This window comes from Cylas formicarius, unplaced genomic scaffold, assembly GCF_029955315.1.
Source record: "Cylas formicarius isolate icCylForm1 unplaced genomic scaffold, icCylForm1.1 PGA_scaffold_10__41_contigs__length_53128322, whole genome shotgun sequence".
Classification (NCBI taxonomy): domain Eukaryota; kingdom Metazoa; phylum Arthropoda; class Insecta; order Coleoptera; family Brentidae; genus Cylas; species Cylas formicarius.
This window is the reverse complement of record NW_026844214.1, coordinates 49,754,827-49,771,525: the sequence shown is the minus strand read 5'-3', so window position 1 is coordinate 49,771,525 and position 16,699 is coordinate 49,754,827. Positions and strand designations below refer to the sequence as shown.

The window sequence follows — 16,699 nt, the reverse complement described above, 5'->3', positions numbered from 1 at the left end:
AAAGAATATCAATATAACAACAGACAATGCTCAAATCGGTGAGTTTGCTAGAGGACCAGCAACGCGATATTACATTGGTTGGCAATGAAATCCTCCTTTAACGTTACAAAAAGTAAATATACATACAAAATGAGTTTCAGAGAGTTGTAAGAGAAAGGAGTGAAGTGCCGAAGGTGATTTTATGGTAGTAAATAAGCTCATGCGCAGTATTCACTGTGACACAGCAGTGAAAACTTGTCATTTAATTGTTTACCTTTTATATCAAATATTTTGGTAAGTTTTGCATAAAGTTCATGTTCTCTACATTGGATTTAAGTATTTGATGTGTAGATTGAGTATAAGTAGAGCCAATAAATATAAAATAGAAGTTTGAAAGTTGTTTTAAAATTAATTTTATGTGATTTTAGGTTACAAAATGCCACGGACTTGTAAAAATTCCTCAGAATGTTTTTGCTACATTTGTGGGGAATACATACTAAAAACACAGCGACATGTCATGACCGATCTGGTTAAAATAACTTATAAGCTATATTTTTTACTGTAAAACTCAAGCCGCCACATTTTTTTATTTCCTTATAAAAATTTATACTTTAATAATATTGTTTTTTGGTGAAATAAATATTAAATTAAAAACCTACGCGTGGTATTTATTTTTATATCAGATTCCGTGTTTAGAGCATAAAATAAGATGAATTCATGCATGAAAACAAGAAGGAAGGAAGGAAAGACTCTTATTATTGAAAGACTTTTGTAAAAACATGACCGGAAGCATTGAAAAGCAATATTTAAGCGCAAATGATTGGTCAGATATACAAGACATCTGTAATGTTTTAAATCCTGCAAAAAAAAAAACAGCAAAATTATTCTAAACAACGCATTTGTTGGCTGGAGATTTTTATTCTGCCAGGCTGAAGTGTAAAATGGAAAAGCACTATTTAATCAAGATGTGACTATGTCGGCAATATTTCTTGATCTAAGATTCTAAGTAGTTTTATCTACTTCACAAATTGACATAGCTAAAAACTACGTGTATGGAACGCTCTAAAAAATATAAATGAAGGTAACAATTTCGTTGAAGAGTCGTCTTTAATCTCAACTTCAACAGAAGAAGATGAAATGATGAAAAGATGATGACAAAATCTCATAATACAGCAGATATTCGATGGTTGTTAGATCGTCATTATGAAGAACCACTCGAAAAGCGAGATACGTGTGTCCTAAAATATTTGGCAGGAAAAGAAACGTCATCAAATGAATTGTATAACGTTGTAAAAGAAAGTATTGGTTTACCGATGACACGAGTTTGTATTGGACGAGCATTTTCAGCACTGAAATATATTTGAAATTGTCAAAGGTCGAATTTAAAAGAAAGATAAGTGTGTCCTAAAATATTTGGCAGGAAAAGAAACGTCATCAAATGAATTGTATAACGTTGTAAAAGAAAGTATTCGTTTACCGATGACACGAGTTTGTATTGAACGAGCATTTTCAGCACTGAAATATATTTGTGTCCTAAAATATTTGGCAGGAAAAGAAACGTCATCAAATGAATTGTATAACGTTGTAAAAGAAAGTATTGGTTTACCGATGACACGAGTTTGTATTGAACGAGCATTTTCAGCACTGAAATATATTTGAAATTGTCAAAGGTCGAATTTAAAAGAAAGATACGTGTGTCCTAAAATATTTGGCAGGAAAAGAAACGTCATCAAATGAATTGTATAACGTTGTAAAAGAAAGTATTCGTTTACCGATGACACGAGTTTGTATTGAACGAGCATTTTCAGCACTGAAATATATTTGTGTCCTAAAATATTTGGCAGGAAAAGAAACGTCATCAAATGAATTGTATAACGTTGTAAAAGAAAGTATTGGTTTACCGATGACACGAGTTTGTATTGAACGAGCATTTTCAGCACTGAAATATATTTTAATTGTCAAAGGTCGAATTTAAAAGAAAATTTATTGGAAGGTGTCTTGCTTCTTAAATTAAGTAGTTTCAATTAATTTTTATATAAATATGTTCATATATACTAAAATTAATAATAACCCTGTGATTTAGTCCAGAAAATATCTTTAGTCTAATTAACCAAAATTTTTATTTATTTTGGAATACTGAATTATTTATATATATATTTTTACTATAAAATAAATGTATTAACAATTTTTTTATCTTATTTTTAATGATAATAATAACTTTATTTACAAAAAACTATGACACAAAATTTTTAAGTAAGTAAAAGTTATTTAAAATAAAGCAAGATCAGAGAGAAAAGAAACAAATATGAATATTTAAAATATGAAGCGAAAAAAAAAAACAAAAAAAACTCTGTCACTGGCATACCACTAAACTGCATAGCAGTTTGTGCGTGGTTTTCAAGTAACAAAATTTAATGGGAATAAATGAAAGAAACTAAAACAGATTCATGCCTCTCCAATACAGAAACGGTCCCGAGCAATTCATTCTAAATTTTATTTTTAATATTAATAAAAAGCAAAAATGCCCTCGCCACTTAAAACGCAGTTGATTGAAATTTTTAACGTTTAAGTTTTTAAAAGCATAAATTTTATGTTAGTAATTTTTGCCAGCTATGATTAAAATTATGACAAGTAACTTATTTGCCAAATATCTAAAAAAAATAAAAAGTCATGTTGGCATGCTTTTATTAGAAAAATAGCAAAAAACGGTTTTAACCGTTATTTCATTTGAATGAAAACGAAATTTTTGGTTTTCGTTCGGATTGGAAACGAACAAAATACTTCCCTGTTCTTAATGCTAGGTAAAGTTCACCAAAAGATATACCGTTTTTACAACCTTTTGTGGTTTTGACTTCGGACTGAGTTTAAGACCTGCCTGTTTTAAAGCGGAAGGGATCATTCTTTTCAACACGTGTACTACGAGCCAGGGTCGTATTTAAGATGTTAGCCGATGAAAACTGTGCCCTGGGGACTATTGATTTTTAAGAGTAGATAAATTTTCTTTGATGATATTAGTATGCCTTTTATAAATCTTCCTAAAATAGTCCCTACTTGAGGTACCTCGATTTTGTATATTGAAAACAGAAAGTTTAAATGATTTCCAATTTACCATGATGAATCTAAAATATTTTCCTAGGAAAGCAATACAAAATCTTATGTAGATAATTGATTTTTAATGGATGTTTTTGTATGGATGAAGTACTGCAGTACGGATCTGGAACGTCATTGTGGAATTACGAATCTATTTATTGAAGGTTACAAGCCTGGTGTTAGACCTTCATAAAGAATTACAAAAATTAAATACCGGATTGTGTCGTAAAAACGCTATATGGTTTGGAGAACTCTATCAGATTAGCCTAAGCTAAAGGAAGTACAGGTAGACCAGCCGAGGAAAGGTACATTAAATGGCGGGCTGCCAAGTTTTTTTTATTTTTGTTCAATAATAAAGAACATTTTAAAAAGATATATTCAAAAAATGTTAAAGTTTTGCTATAAACATGTATTTTGTGAAATGAAGCGTTTGCAACAAGAATTTATACTGGGCGTTTTCTAATTAAAGAAAGAAATTGAAAAAATTAAAGAAAACTTCATATGAACATATGTCCTAAACTTTTCAACAGGGTGATAAATTTTTCTAAAAATTTTTTTTTTTTTCATAGCACTTTGGATATTTTAATGAATTTTGCACACATGCACTATGTATCCAGAGGCATTGTTTAGTGTACCACTTTTTTTTATATAAAAAAATTGCGAAACATTGGAATCCAGTTAAAATTTTTGGAATGGTTAACATCGTACCTTACTGAAAGAGTGCAGATTGTGCGCGTCCATAACTTCCAGTCGACCGAAATTAAAGTGCCTTCTGGTGTTCCTCAATGATCACACCTGGGACCCCTACTCTTCAATGTCTATGTGAATGATATTGCCTCATGTCCTCATCATACATTTTTCCTATTATTTGCTGACGACCTAAAATTCCATATGAGAGTCACCTATCGCTATAGTGCGAGTTTAATGGAACCGAAGCAGAAACCTCATACATTATACATATACATACATAAAAAGGTCACCGTTATTGAAGGCCTCCGTAATAAGGATCTTTCAGTATTACTGGATATTAAATTGACTTACACACACCATGTTTCATCTATTGTGTCTAAATAAGTTCAGATTTTGGGCTTTATTAAGCGTTGTATTATTGATCACGTGTGTGGTCATCTTCGTATAACGTCCACATACAGGCCATAGAGTGCAACATGGGTTCCTGCGGTATATAGCATTTAAGGAGCACCCAGGACTTGAGGACGTCGATTACTCGGAATTATAAATCTGTCTCCAACTTACAACTCTCTCCATTTTTTATAATCTACTGGTGGACCCGAGCTGTTATGTAAGGTTGGGCTTCGCGCCCCCCCCCCGCCCCGACAGACCAGAATAAATCACTCCTTCCAGATAGAGTTCCATCATACTATGAACTGAGTTCTTTTCTTACTAGATCAGCTGCACTGGCGAATCGCTTTTCTGACCAACTTGACTGCTTCCAAAGTATTAAAATATTTGAGAAAAAACTAAAAGACTGTCAGTTGTCAGACTTCTGAATAGTATTGTAGAACAACGTGTTGATGCCTCGCTACTGTTATTAATTATTATTAATATTTTATAAAACCATTATTTGTCATACTGGGTTAGCTCTTTATGTATCTATTTCATTCTGGTTAATTTTTGTTTAATTTTATTTTAATTTATTTTTTTTACTATTTTCTTTATGTGAATCTTATTTTATATTGGGCGGTTGGCCCGTGGATAAGTAAATAAATAAATACACCAGTGGCGGGCGTACGGAATTTCGCATGTCTATTTTGGCGGACATCGATGGAACGGCACTGATTTCTCTTAAAATAACAATTATTCTTAAAATCTCCAGTGAACAATATTTAATTTCGTGATTTTTTTCTATTCAATATATGGTTTTCGCTTAAATAGATAAAAACCTGTTCCCTGCATTTCTTACATAACTAATTGTCCGTTTGTTTTATTAAAATACCTCAAAAAAGCGTACGAATTACGTAAACTCTGAGGTGTATTTTTGAAATCTTTATAATTATTTCTTATTATTGTAGTAGGCTGTATCTGTAAGAATTATTAATTCTGGTGTCAAGGCGGTTGTTTGACAATTGTTTGACATTAGTTTTTAAAATCAGTTCTTCGCGTCTAATTAATTAAGAAATAGTGGTCAAGTTTACTAATGAGGAGTCGGCAGATATGCATTTTATGGAAAGACGATCAAGAGCGCTTTCCTAATAGATTTATACCAAATAGGCGACCATTATCCAATATACACCTGGATCTGGAAGCCCATAGAAGATACGAAAAAAGTTTCGTACAAACGTTTCTTGAACTTTCCTGAATATTTAAAAAACTATAAATTTTGTTAATACAGGATGTCCCAAAAGTGTCCCCCTCTATATCAACTTTGTTATTTTAAATGGAACACCTTGTACATTTCGATATTTTTTGAAGTATTGTTAGCAATAGGTTTTATTCGTATATATGGAGTATTATACCTTTAAAAGAAGTAGTATCATGTCTTTGCTATTTCAAAAATTGCCAACAAGTGATCTAATGTGCTTTAAATTCATTTATGCGGGTGTTATCTTATTTTTTATTATGGAATTGATAAAAATATTGTTCATTGAAATCGCCAACACGGCACCACCTATTTGGGACACCCTGTATAAACTGAGGCGCATCCGTTAAACTGATTGAGTAGTCCATCATCTCCTTAGCCTGTGGTAAAATTTTCGTTGAAATACCTGGTTCAGTAATGAGGAAATATACATTGTGTTCCCTTTAAAATGACAAAGTTGATGTCGGAGCGGACACTTTTGGGACACCCTGTATCCACAAAATTATCACATTTTAAATTTTCAGAAGAAACTTTTTTCCGTATCTCCTATGAGTTACCAGATAGTATAGTGCATTGTTTTATTTGGCACACGTTGTACATTTGATAATAACTTAGATAAACTTAGTACTAGAAAATTTGGAAATAATCTGAATATCTCGCACGTCTTGGTTTGGGAAATTTTGCACTATTTTCTATTGTACCCATATCTACCCAATACTCCCCAGAGATTTTCTCTGGAGTGTTAATTTTTGTAAAATGTTTTTGGACAATAATTTTACTTTAATCACAATTGAATATTTCTCAACTGATTCGTTTAGAAATAGAAGTCAATTTCTTTTTGGTAAGTCAAAGTTATCGTTTTTCACTTCAGGAGTCGATCATAGTTCAAAGTTGGGGGGCGAGTCAGTGGACGGACACGCCGGATTTGATTGCAGACGGTTACAGGGTACTCGTTTCGCACGTGGACGCTTGGTACTTAGACTGCGGCTTCGGAAGGTGGAGGGAAACCGGAGAGGCGGCCTGCGACCCTTACAGGCCATGGCAAACGGTTTATAATCATCGGCCGTGGCAACAGATGCACCTCGCCAAAAAGCAGATTATAGGTATTTATTAACTTGGACCACAAACTGCTTAAAAATAATCGAGAAATATACCTAGTAGTCTGTACGAATTGCTCCTTTATAGAGATTTATTCAAATTTCCGTCTGAAGTAAGAAAAAGCTTTCTCATAGCTGTTTTTTATAGGTTATGTTTGATCTTAGAGACAGATTTTTGAAACAAGCAGAGTTGCTCCTTTATAGAGAGATATTCAAATTTCTGTCTGAAGTAAGAAAATGATTTCTTATGACTCTTTTTGTATAGGTTATGTTTTATTTTAATGACACATATTTGAAATAGGCCTTTTTTCCTCCAAATGTGCCCGCCCACGACTTCATTTAGGAACTTTTTAGCCTGTTGCAACTTAATATGTCTGCCATATAAAAAAGAATCAATTTTTCTGTCTTCGCTAATTTTTAATGAAAATTTGAACTATTTGTAATTAATTTGGTTATCAGCCTTTGCGGATTTATAGAAGAAAAAATATTTCCATTTGAAAAAATATCTCCTGAAAGCGGAAAAAATTGAAGGGTTTAGGAAAAAATGAAGAAAATGTACTCTTTTATCATATCATATCATACTAGAACATCCTTTAAGTAAAAGTTTTCTATGGTGGTGATGGTGGATGATGTCTTTGCATGCTTTGTTGGAACGGACAGACAATTGATTTCTTTTTTAAATTACATTAACTCATTACATAATCTATCGAGATTGAATTAACTATTAAGAAAACGCAAAACAAATTAGATTTTTCCATTTATCATAAACCTTCACACTCACACAGAGTCATACATAACAGCTCAAATCACACTTATACACACAAAATAGCTGCATTTCACTCTTTTATACACAGACTTCTTAATACGCCACTCAACAGAAAATTACAACAAATAACTTAATATCATTAAACAAATTGCACTGAACAACGGCTACAATCCGTCCATTATAGATACAATTATAAATAAAAAACAAATCCAGACAACAGTAAACTCTAATTATCCGAAACCTAATACAGAACACGAACAATTTAAAACAATTACATACATAGGAGAACCTAGTGAAAAAGTTTAAAAACATTTGTCAACCTGTGGTTTAAAAATAACTTTCAGAACTAGAACACAATAGCAAAATTTAAAAAAAAAATAATAAAACGAAATGTGCAAAATCTCAAAAATCAGGTTCTACAGGTTGAAATGCGGATCTTGGCCTAAAATTTATATTGGACAAACGAGAAGATCCTTCAAGAAACGCATTAACGAACATAAAAGAACGTTCAAAAACAATAGTCTAGATTCTAATTATGCTACACACTTAAACACAGAAAAATTCATTTTTGACGACAATTTTGATATTTTACATACATTCACAAAAAGTAGAAAATTAAATTTACTGGAAGCCATGGAGATTAACAAAATGAGGTTATATTACATTTGATAAAGACACGGTGTCGTCGAAATAACTGTCATGTAAAAATATATAATTTCGTGAAAATCTGAACTTTTAGTTCTTATTTATTTATTTTGTTTTAAATAAACCATGTGTACCAACATAAAAAAAATTATCGAAGACCGAATGTCCGTAGCCCGCCCAATTACGAAAATCACCCTACTTTTTGAACAAAACCTCGTACTTAAATGAGCAAAACAAAAACTAAGATCCCCATTACTAGCCGTCTTTTTCGATTATAAAAGTCGCCCCACTATTCCATCACGCCGTGGCCATTCAAATTGAGATCGAGTTCACTATGTCCGTATGTCAAAGCGCTACAATTTCATGATATGATAACAGGTGGTGAGGTTTGCCTGTGGACGGAACAATTGGACGAGACGTCGCTTGATCAGCGACTGTGGCCTCGGACGGCAGCGTTTGCCGAAAGGGTGTGGACCGACCCCCCGTTAGATCTTTCAACGTATTCGATACAAGAAGACGTTTACACCCGACTGAGCACTCAGAGGGAAAGGCTGGCGGCAAGGGGTCTGAAACCCGAGTCCTTGTGGCCGAAGTGGTGCGCCCAAAACCCCGGGATGTGCCTTTGATGGCGGTCCCCGGTAAGCGATTTCTTAGCGAATGATTCGTTTATGTCCTTTGCGGTTTGAAGGGGACTCGACAGATGTTATCTGCTTTTTAACGGAATACAAAGTGTTTCCGATGAATCCCGCCAAAGGTGTCGGATATATACACGGCTTTCAATTTTGCTAATATCGGCAAAAGTGTAACTACTAACGTACGTAATATTTCCGGAACTTACGTGCATATTGACCACCGCCGTATTTGCATTATGGCCAAAAGGGTCCCGAAAGACAGACATTTTATAATAACTACTTAGATTTCCTTCTTGCTTCTATTTAAATCAACATTTAAAAATTTATATATCAATTATCAACTCTATCAGAGACAACAGCAAATTCGTATATTTTTTTAATTTGTTGTAATACTGTTAATTAACCGGTCAATTGACAACTTCTTAATTGACCTGTCAATTGACAACTTTTTAATTGATCGGTCAATTGACATACAATTGACAACTTCTTAATTGACCTGTCAAATGACAACTTTTTAATTGATCGGTCAATTGACCTACAATTGACAACTTCTTAATTGACCTGTCAACTGACAACTTTTTAATTGATCAATTGACCTACAATTGACAACTTCTTAATTGACCTTTCAGTTGACAACTTTTTAATGGACCTGTCAATTGACCTATAATTGACAACTTCTTAATTGGCCTTTCAGTTGACAACTTTTTAATTGATCGGTCAATTGACCTATAATTGACAACTTCTTAATTGACGTTACAGTTGACAACTTTTTAATTGATCGGTCAATTGACATACAATTGACAACTTCTTAATTGACCTGTCAAATAACAACTTTTTAATTGATCGGTCAATTGACCTACAATTGACAACTTCTTAATTGACCTGTCAACTGACAACTTTTTAATTGATCGGTCAATTGACCTACAATTGACAACTTCTTAATTGACCTTTCAGTTGACAACTTTTTAATGGACCTGTCAATTGACCTATAATTGACAACTTCTTAATTGGCCTTTCAGTTGACAACTTTTTAATTGATCGGTCAATTGACCTATAATTGACAACTTATTAATTGACCTTTCAATTGACAACTTTTTAATTGATCGGTCAATTGACCTACAATTGACAACTTCTTAATTGACCTGTCAATTGACAGCTTTTTAATTGATCAGATAATTAAACTGCAATTGACACTGTCTTAATTGACCTGTCAATTGACAACTTTTTAATTAAGAGGTCAATTGACCTAGAATTGAAAACTTCTTAATGGACCTGTCAATTGACGACTTTTTAATTGATGGGTCAATTGACCTTCAATCGACCACTTCTTATTTGCCTAGTCAAATTGGATCAAAATATTTTAAATATCAATTGTAGAGCGTTATCTATCGTTATTTACTAATAATATGTATTTTATAATAAATTATTATACATTTGTGATGTCCAATTTACCTATAATTCTCTTCAAGAGCTAACCGAACACAATTTGGGAAATCCCAATAAACATATCCACTCCATTTACTTTTGAGAACGACACGATGCCGACGTAATGCACAATATAAATAAGTAAATATAAATTTCATCGCATTAAAAAAAAAATCGGTCAATTTACTGGTTAAAAATTTGGGAAAGCCACAAATGCTATAATGTGCATTTGTCCATATCACCCGAGGCACCGGCGACGAACATCCGAAAGCGGCCGAAACATTTATCCAAATAAAGAGAGAGGTTCAGATAGCAAATTAATTTATAAAATGCGGTTAAATTGTTTTACTTTGGTTCATTATCTATATAGGTGGTCTCCACTATACACTTACAAATAAAATATAATTAACAGTTTTGAAAATAACGTAGAGGTTATTGGACATGATATAAAGTACAACAATTTACGCTATTGTTTAAGCTAAAAAAATTACAACTTTTATTAAACATACTACAATGAAGGTGTAGGTAGGTATTTCATTGACACCTAAGGGATTTTTATTTTATAATTTATCCTTTCAAAATAGGTATCTTTAAGTAATGGACGCGGTTGTTTTCTAAAATTTTAATGCAATTTCAATTTTTTCGTACTTGTTATGTAACACTTCAGAATTGTTACTTTACTGGTATACGATCCGGTAGTTCCGCGCCTACATTTTAAATTCTAAGCGCCTTTTTTTTTCCTGCCTCACCGGCAAACACCTGATTTGCTCTGACGTCCGCGCTACCAGGCTAAGAAAGTCGTAATTTAATTCGCTTTATTTAGTTGTTAATACCAATGTTTCAAATACACACTTCTTAATAAATGGTCTCCTTAAAACTATACCCTTTTATCAATGAAGAATTAATTGAACCCGACAGCGGAATAAATGCGTATATATTCTCTTTGAATAAATAATTCGTAATAAGTAATAATTTGTAATAAGTAATCTATTTATCTTTCTCACTCCTTTCTCCGAGCGACATGCGTGGTATGATATCGTTTTCCTGTTTCGGTAGAACAGTGTGATAGCTAGCCAAAAAGTGATTAACCTACCGGCTTTTTCTTCAGCCATCGCTTTGCGGATATAGGGTTAAATTCACTTAGATGTGTGGTCAGCGATTTGGTGATTCCGTTGCTGTTTATATTTTTGGTTCGTTCGGAGAACTGCCCACACTTACTCTGTAAGAGGATTTGACTGCTACCGGCTGCCTACCAAGCTTTCACCCTCAAGAACATCCATCGAGGTAAAGTCTTTAACTATTTAGCTTTTGTTACCTTTACCATTCTATTCACTCTTTAAAGAGTCAGTAAATTTTCCGGCTGGTTTTCGGAAACTTTATAGGGTCCTTGGAACACCCGTACTCTCGTTGGAGCACCCGCATCTCCTTGAAGCCCTGTACTCGCCTTAGAGCACCCGTACTCCCTTTAGGAGGGCTCGCGTTTCGGAGGCTTCTGGATTGACGTATTCGGGGAGGATTTAAACTTCGAAGTTCCTGTGTTCTCTGGATATTGGAGCACATTTGAATCATTGCTTCACTACCGGCTCACTTGATAGATCTGCGCGAGGTCAGACACCCCCTGTAGGCTGCACTGTTCGGGAAATAAACGAGGTGACGTCCAGTTCGATGTAAGCGCTACGCGAGATATTGTTAGGCATACCCTTTTTTTTGTTTTCCGTTTTTGTTACGCTCGGTAATTTAATCGATACCTTTTTTTTTGCTATACCGACACGGAAATTCAATAATCATGTAGTTTTTACTCTCGAAAATTTGTGTACAAATGCTTTGAAAATTTATGTATATTTATTTGCGGGAAGTTGACGTACCGGTAATACTGAGTATGATCGTGGTCGAGTTTTTTTTTTAATAATTACCTATATTGCCCCTGTTAGCCTGTGGTGATCACCTAAGGGAATTTGACCTTTTATTTTTTTTCTTTGTGTATTTCTATTATTTTGAGAATTTCGTATTAAACGTGCTGTCAACTTGTTGCGGGGACGGCAATTGAATTTTGCGGAGCTTTAGTCGGTATGTCGCGGATTTGTAGTTTCTCATTATCGACGCGTAATAAATAACGTAGACCAGTTTTCATCTGTCTCTTTTTTGCCCCCTTAACCTTCACGACTATCTTTTATCGATTGTACCAATTTCAATTTAATGGTAGGTTTCATCGTTAATGTACTCTTTTTTTTGTAAAACATCGGGTTCCTCACACCATCTGAGAGACTGGAAGGTCTGCTACTTCCTGGCGCGCTAAGGATAAATAGTGCTATATTTTCTTTATTATTCGTGGACCCCCCCCCCCCCCCATCCTTCCAGAACTCTGAGCACTACGGGTAACTAATTTGCAAGCACCCAGCGACCCGGTTTTGCAAGAAATTCAATCTTTTTTTTTATCTATTCATTTATTTACCTTTTTTTTTTCTTTTTTTTTTCCTTTTCTGACCAATATTTCGCGTTGATCTTATATGCGATTTAGACCAAGAGGTGCGTGGCAGTTATCCTGATAACTACTTAGGTAACTTTTACTTTTTGATTCTTGGGTGTGCCTGGTAGATGGTTATTTTTTTTCATAATCCAAGGTGTTTTAATTGACAACCATATCCTCAAAATAGTCGCAGCTGAAATATTTCATAAAGATAAATCATATTGCTTATAGAATAAATTTAAAAATCATTAATAATTTTAGCTGTGAGAACAATTGGGCACACGTTTTTATTAACCTTTCATGATTCGTGATAATCGCGGTATGCAATTTTCCCAGTAAAAGGTAATTAAATACAATTTTACTATGACCGCAGTGTTACAATTAGGGACATATTTTTTTTTTATATCCTGAAACTTTTTTGCAATCTACCCCTAATTAAATCATTTATGTGACAGAATTTGTCAAAGAAACAGAGGTGACATTCAATTGGTGAGTGCTATAAGTACAAAAGAATCATTTGTTTTTAAAAATATTAAATTTTCTTTCACTTTTGGTGTTGCAAAAAAGACTTTTTGCATCTATTGCAGCAATAGAAGATGAATCGTTTAGATGTTGGATAACTTTTTTAACTAATCAAAAGTTGAATATCCAGAAAACTTTCCTTACAAAATTGAACGCGTCAAGATGCTTTTAGAAATATTAATTTTTCGTGATTAATTAAATGATTTTAAATTTGGGTTGCAGAGTTTCATAAGTGACTCCAACGTCGTTATGTCGTTAAACTGGTCTACTATTGTATTGCTTGCTGTGTTGTAATTCTCGCCATTTGAATTATGGTTTTTTTTCTAATTTGACATACTGATCCACTATAAAGTTATTCGCATAAATCTGTAGAATCCAAAAACGCAATAATTAATTTACGTTCGTTAAAAAACAATCTTCCCTACTTCTGTCAAATAAAATATTTGAGTAAAATACTTTTGTAAATAAATTAAAATGGTTACTCGCGATTGCCTTGAATTTGCATTTATAAAATCAGCGTTCTCCTTGTACCAAAAAACAATATATTTTTCATTTTTTTACTATAAAATAATTGAGTAGATAAATATTATAAATACTTTAAAATTGCTGGCATTAACTGAAAATGATGTGCTTAAATACGTAATTTGTAAAAGTGACAATTCCGTATTATACCACAAAACATTTCTACTGTGTACTCGAAAAATAAAAAATTATTATATTATATATATATATATATATATATATATATATATATATATATATATATATATATATATATATATATATATATATATATATATATATATATATATATGTATTAAAAAAAAAATAAACAATATTTAAAAAATGCCATTTTTGTACAAAACCTGTTGGTAACAACACAGGGTGTCCATTAATACGTAGAAATTTTGAAAAAAATCGACTCTATACTACACATTTAACAGATTTAATTAAACTTCTGAATTCATATTTAAAGAGACATTCAATAGTTAATTATCTAGCTTGATTGAAAATACTTAATAAGAAAAATGAATAATTGCAGTTTATAGGCAAACTAAACAAGGTAACAAATTTCAATAAATAATTCTATAAGACAAAAAATAACTGAAAAAAGTATATGGTATATGGTATATGGTCTTTAAAAGAAGTAACATCAGTAAAATTTAAATATAAGATAAATTACAAACTGTTTTTTCTGCAGTCCTTCCTAAATAATTAGATAGACTTTTTTCAATTTTCTTATGGCTACTTTTCCCATGCATATATTTATTAGTTGGTTGGGAACATCACCCAAATCGAATGGATTGCGTCATCTTCATGTCTACCAGCTCACTTTATTCCTTGAGACTTGTCTTCGGCAAAGTTATTTCGGAATTATATCATAAATTTTCTCAGCTAGAAAATACTTTGAGTATTCACCTAAAGTGTAACGAAGTAATTCCTGGATTTTGGAAGAAACATTATCGTCAAAAAATCATATTTCAAAAACTATTATAGATAAGGTGCTGCGGTTTTTTTCGAAAATTTCCTCATGTATTTTGCCATACTTATTTCGCTTCCTATATTACGAAAATTTTCCAAATAAAAAAGTTTCTCGGTTATTGAAAATTTCAATAAAAAAAATCCAATTTTCATATTTTAGGTCATGTGCAACAAAAAATCATTCGGATATGTTGAATAGTTTCGGAGTTACTGGAGGGTGAATAATAAAAGGTTGTTTTTTTTTTGAATAACCGCATTTTTGCTAGTTTTGAGATTTCATCTGATTCTAATTCGTAAAGGAAAACTGAATACTTTTACCGCTTTTTTTTTTTTCATTCGTGATTTGCAGTAATGGATCTGAAGTTTGGCAATAAAAAAATTACACTGTCCTTTATTAGTGATTCCGCGAGTGATAAACCGAATGACCAAAATCGTCGAAAAAATGCAAATAAAGCTTCAAACGACAATTTTGGTCATATATGTATGTTTTGACTGCGGCCGAAAATTTAAATAATTCAACGGCACCGAATATTTAACGACTTCCTGATTAACTATGACGAATGTAAACGGCATTGAATTTTAAAAGCAGCCGACCAAACATTGGCGTTTTCAAACCGCATCGGACGAAACAAAAACTAAAATCTTTGTAGGTAACGCGAATTTATAGGTTTAGGTTTTATGCCTTAACATTGTGATGTTTATATGTTAGACGCAGCCCTCGCGGGTCATGTATGATTTGTACAGGGTAAAATTATTTGTTAGGTTAGGTTTACTTGACGGTTGCGATATTAGGTTTAATGTAGGTTCGTTGAAGTTGTTTATGCGTCAAGTTGGCGGTGGTTGGCGGTTTCAGTCGAAGTTTGCCCTGAGAACTTTAAAATGTTATAGCCCAAAATATCTACTACGGATATCTACATTTGCAGAAGCCCAGGATAAATATCGGCCGACCAGTATCATGTACAGGGTGATCGTAATTGGAGTAACAGCAAAACATCGACTTACATGTCAAGGGCTCGACTTTTCAGAAATATTTAACAGTTAAAATCGCATGACGATATCTTCACTACCGACTTTTTTATTTATGAAAATTTTTAAAGGAAAATGCAGTGGCATGCTCAGATTTTTTCTCCAGTTCTCCGTTTTCTTATAAATAAATACACCTTTCTTATTTTATGTGGCAATCATAGTTGGCTATGGTCTTTATGTTAATTATTTTAAAAAACGCACCTTTTTCGCATTGAATGGCAACTGTTCACTAATTCTAGAGGATTAATGGAAACAAACGCTTCTCGGGTGGCTTCTTCTAACTCTGTTTTGGTTTGGTAAATCCTATCTTTAAAAAAATAAGATCTTTTAATCCTGCCCATAAAAAATATCTAGAGGAGTTAAATCAGACAATCTCCCAGGTCACAAACTGCGTGTCTAATTTCAATCCAACATTGTCCGACTCTTCATTTAAAAGTTCACTTATAATCCGTACGTTGTGAGCAGCGCAATCATCTTGCTGATAATAAATACCATTAATGCCAATTCTTCCAAAAATGGAACAACACATGTTCGCAAAATATTTATATAACCATCCGTTGAATCCAAAACGACCTTGCCTATGTTGGTACACTACAGCATGTGGGTTTTCTGTGCTCCAGCGATAAGTGTTGTGTCTGTTAAATATTCCGGAACAGTCAATTCTCGCTTTAGCACTCGAAACAATAGAAAATGGAAAATTAATGTCCTCATTGCATTTTCCGATAACCCAGTTGCAAAATTGTATTCTTCTACCGGTATCCCCTTCATTTGGACTTTTCTGATACGATATGGCTTGAATTCAGATTTAAGGTAGTCAAAATACTTCTCCAACTATATACAATTCCCGGATTGGCTGTTTTTCATTTAAGTGGTTTTGATTTCGCCTTGGCTTTCTGGAACTTCCGTAATATTCGCTTGTCTGCTTGGTGCCGTTCTGTATTTAATGTAACCCTTTACGATATCATAATTTTCGCAATTTTGGTACATTTTAAATTGCTAAATTTACTAAAAACTTAAGTTTGGCCACTAAGATTATGTGTCACAGAACACAAATACATAAACTAATACATAAACAAAAAATACCGTATATTTCCGCCTTTTTTCATCACAGATACCAACAAATCTCTAATAAAGTTTTATTCATTTATGAGAAAATGGAGAACTGTAGAATGCAAATATTTTGTAAATAAAAAAGTTTAGGGAAATTTTCAAAAGGGCCTAAAATTGAAAAACGCCCTATATCTCGGTTGA

At 32.9% G+C, this 16,699-nt stretch overlaps 1 protein-coding gene across 7 annotated transcripts in view; it reads left to right on the top strand.

Moving 5' to 3' along the window:
• LOC132704690 (probable beta-hexosaminidase fdl) overlaps nt 1-13,718 on the top strand; it is a 183,915-nt gene extending 170,197 nt beyond the window's left edge. For 6 of the 7 annotated variants that reach the window (XM_060674900.1, XM_060674874.1, XM_060674884.1 and 3 more), the window contains exons 7-8: nt 6,258-6,489; nt 8,273-13,718. In XM_060674900.1, coding sequence (XP_060530883.1) covers nt 6,258-6,489; nt 8,273-8,520 — 480 coding nt within the window. In that variant the 3' untranslated portion in view covers nt 8,521-13,718. The remainder of the gene's footprint in view (nt 1-6,257; nt 6,490-8,272) is intronic. The other variant, XR_009619306.1, reaches the window with a different exon arrangement.
• Nucleotides 13,719-16,699: the final 2,981 nt, after the last annotated feature.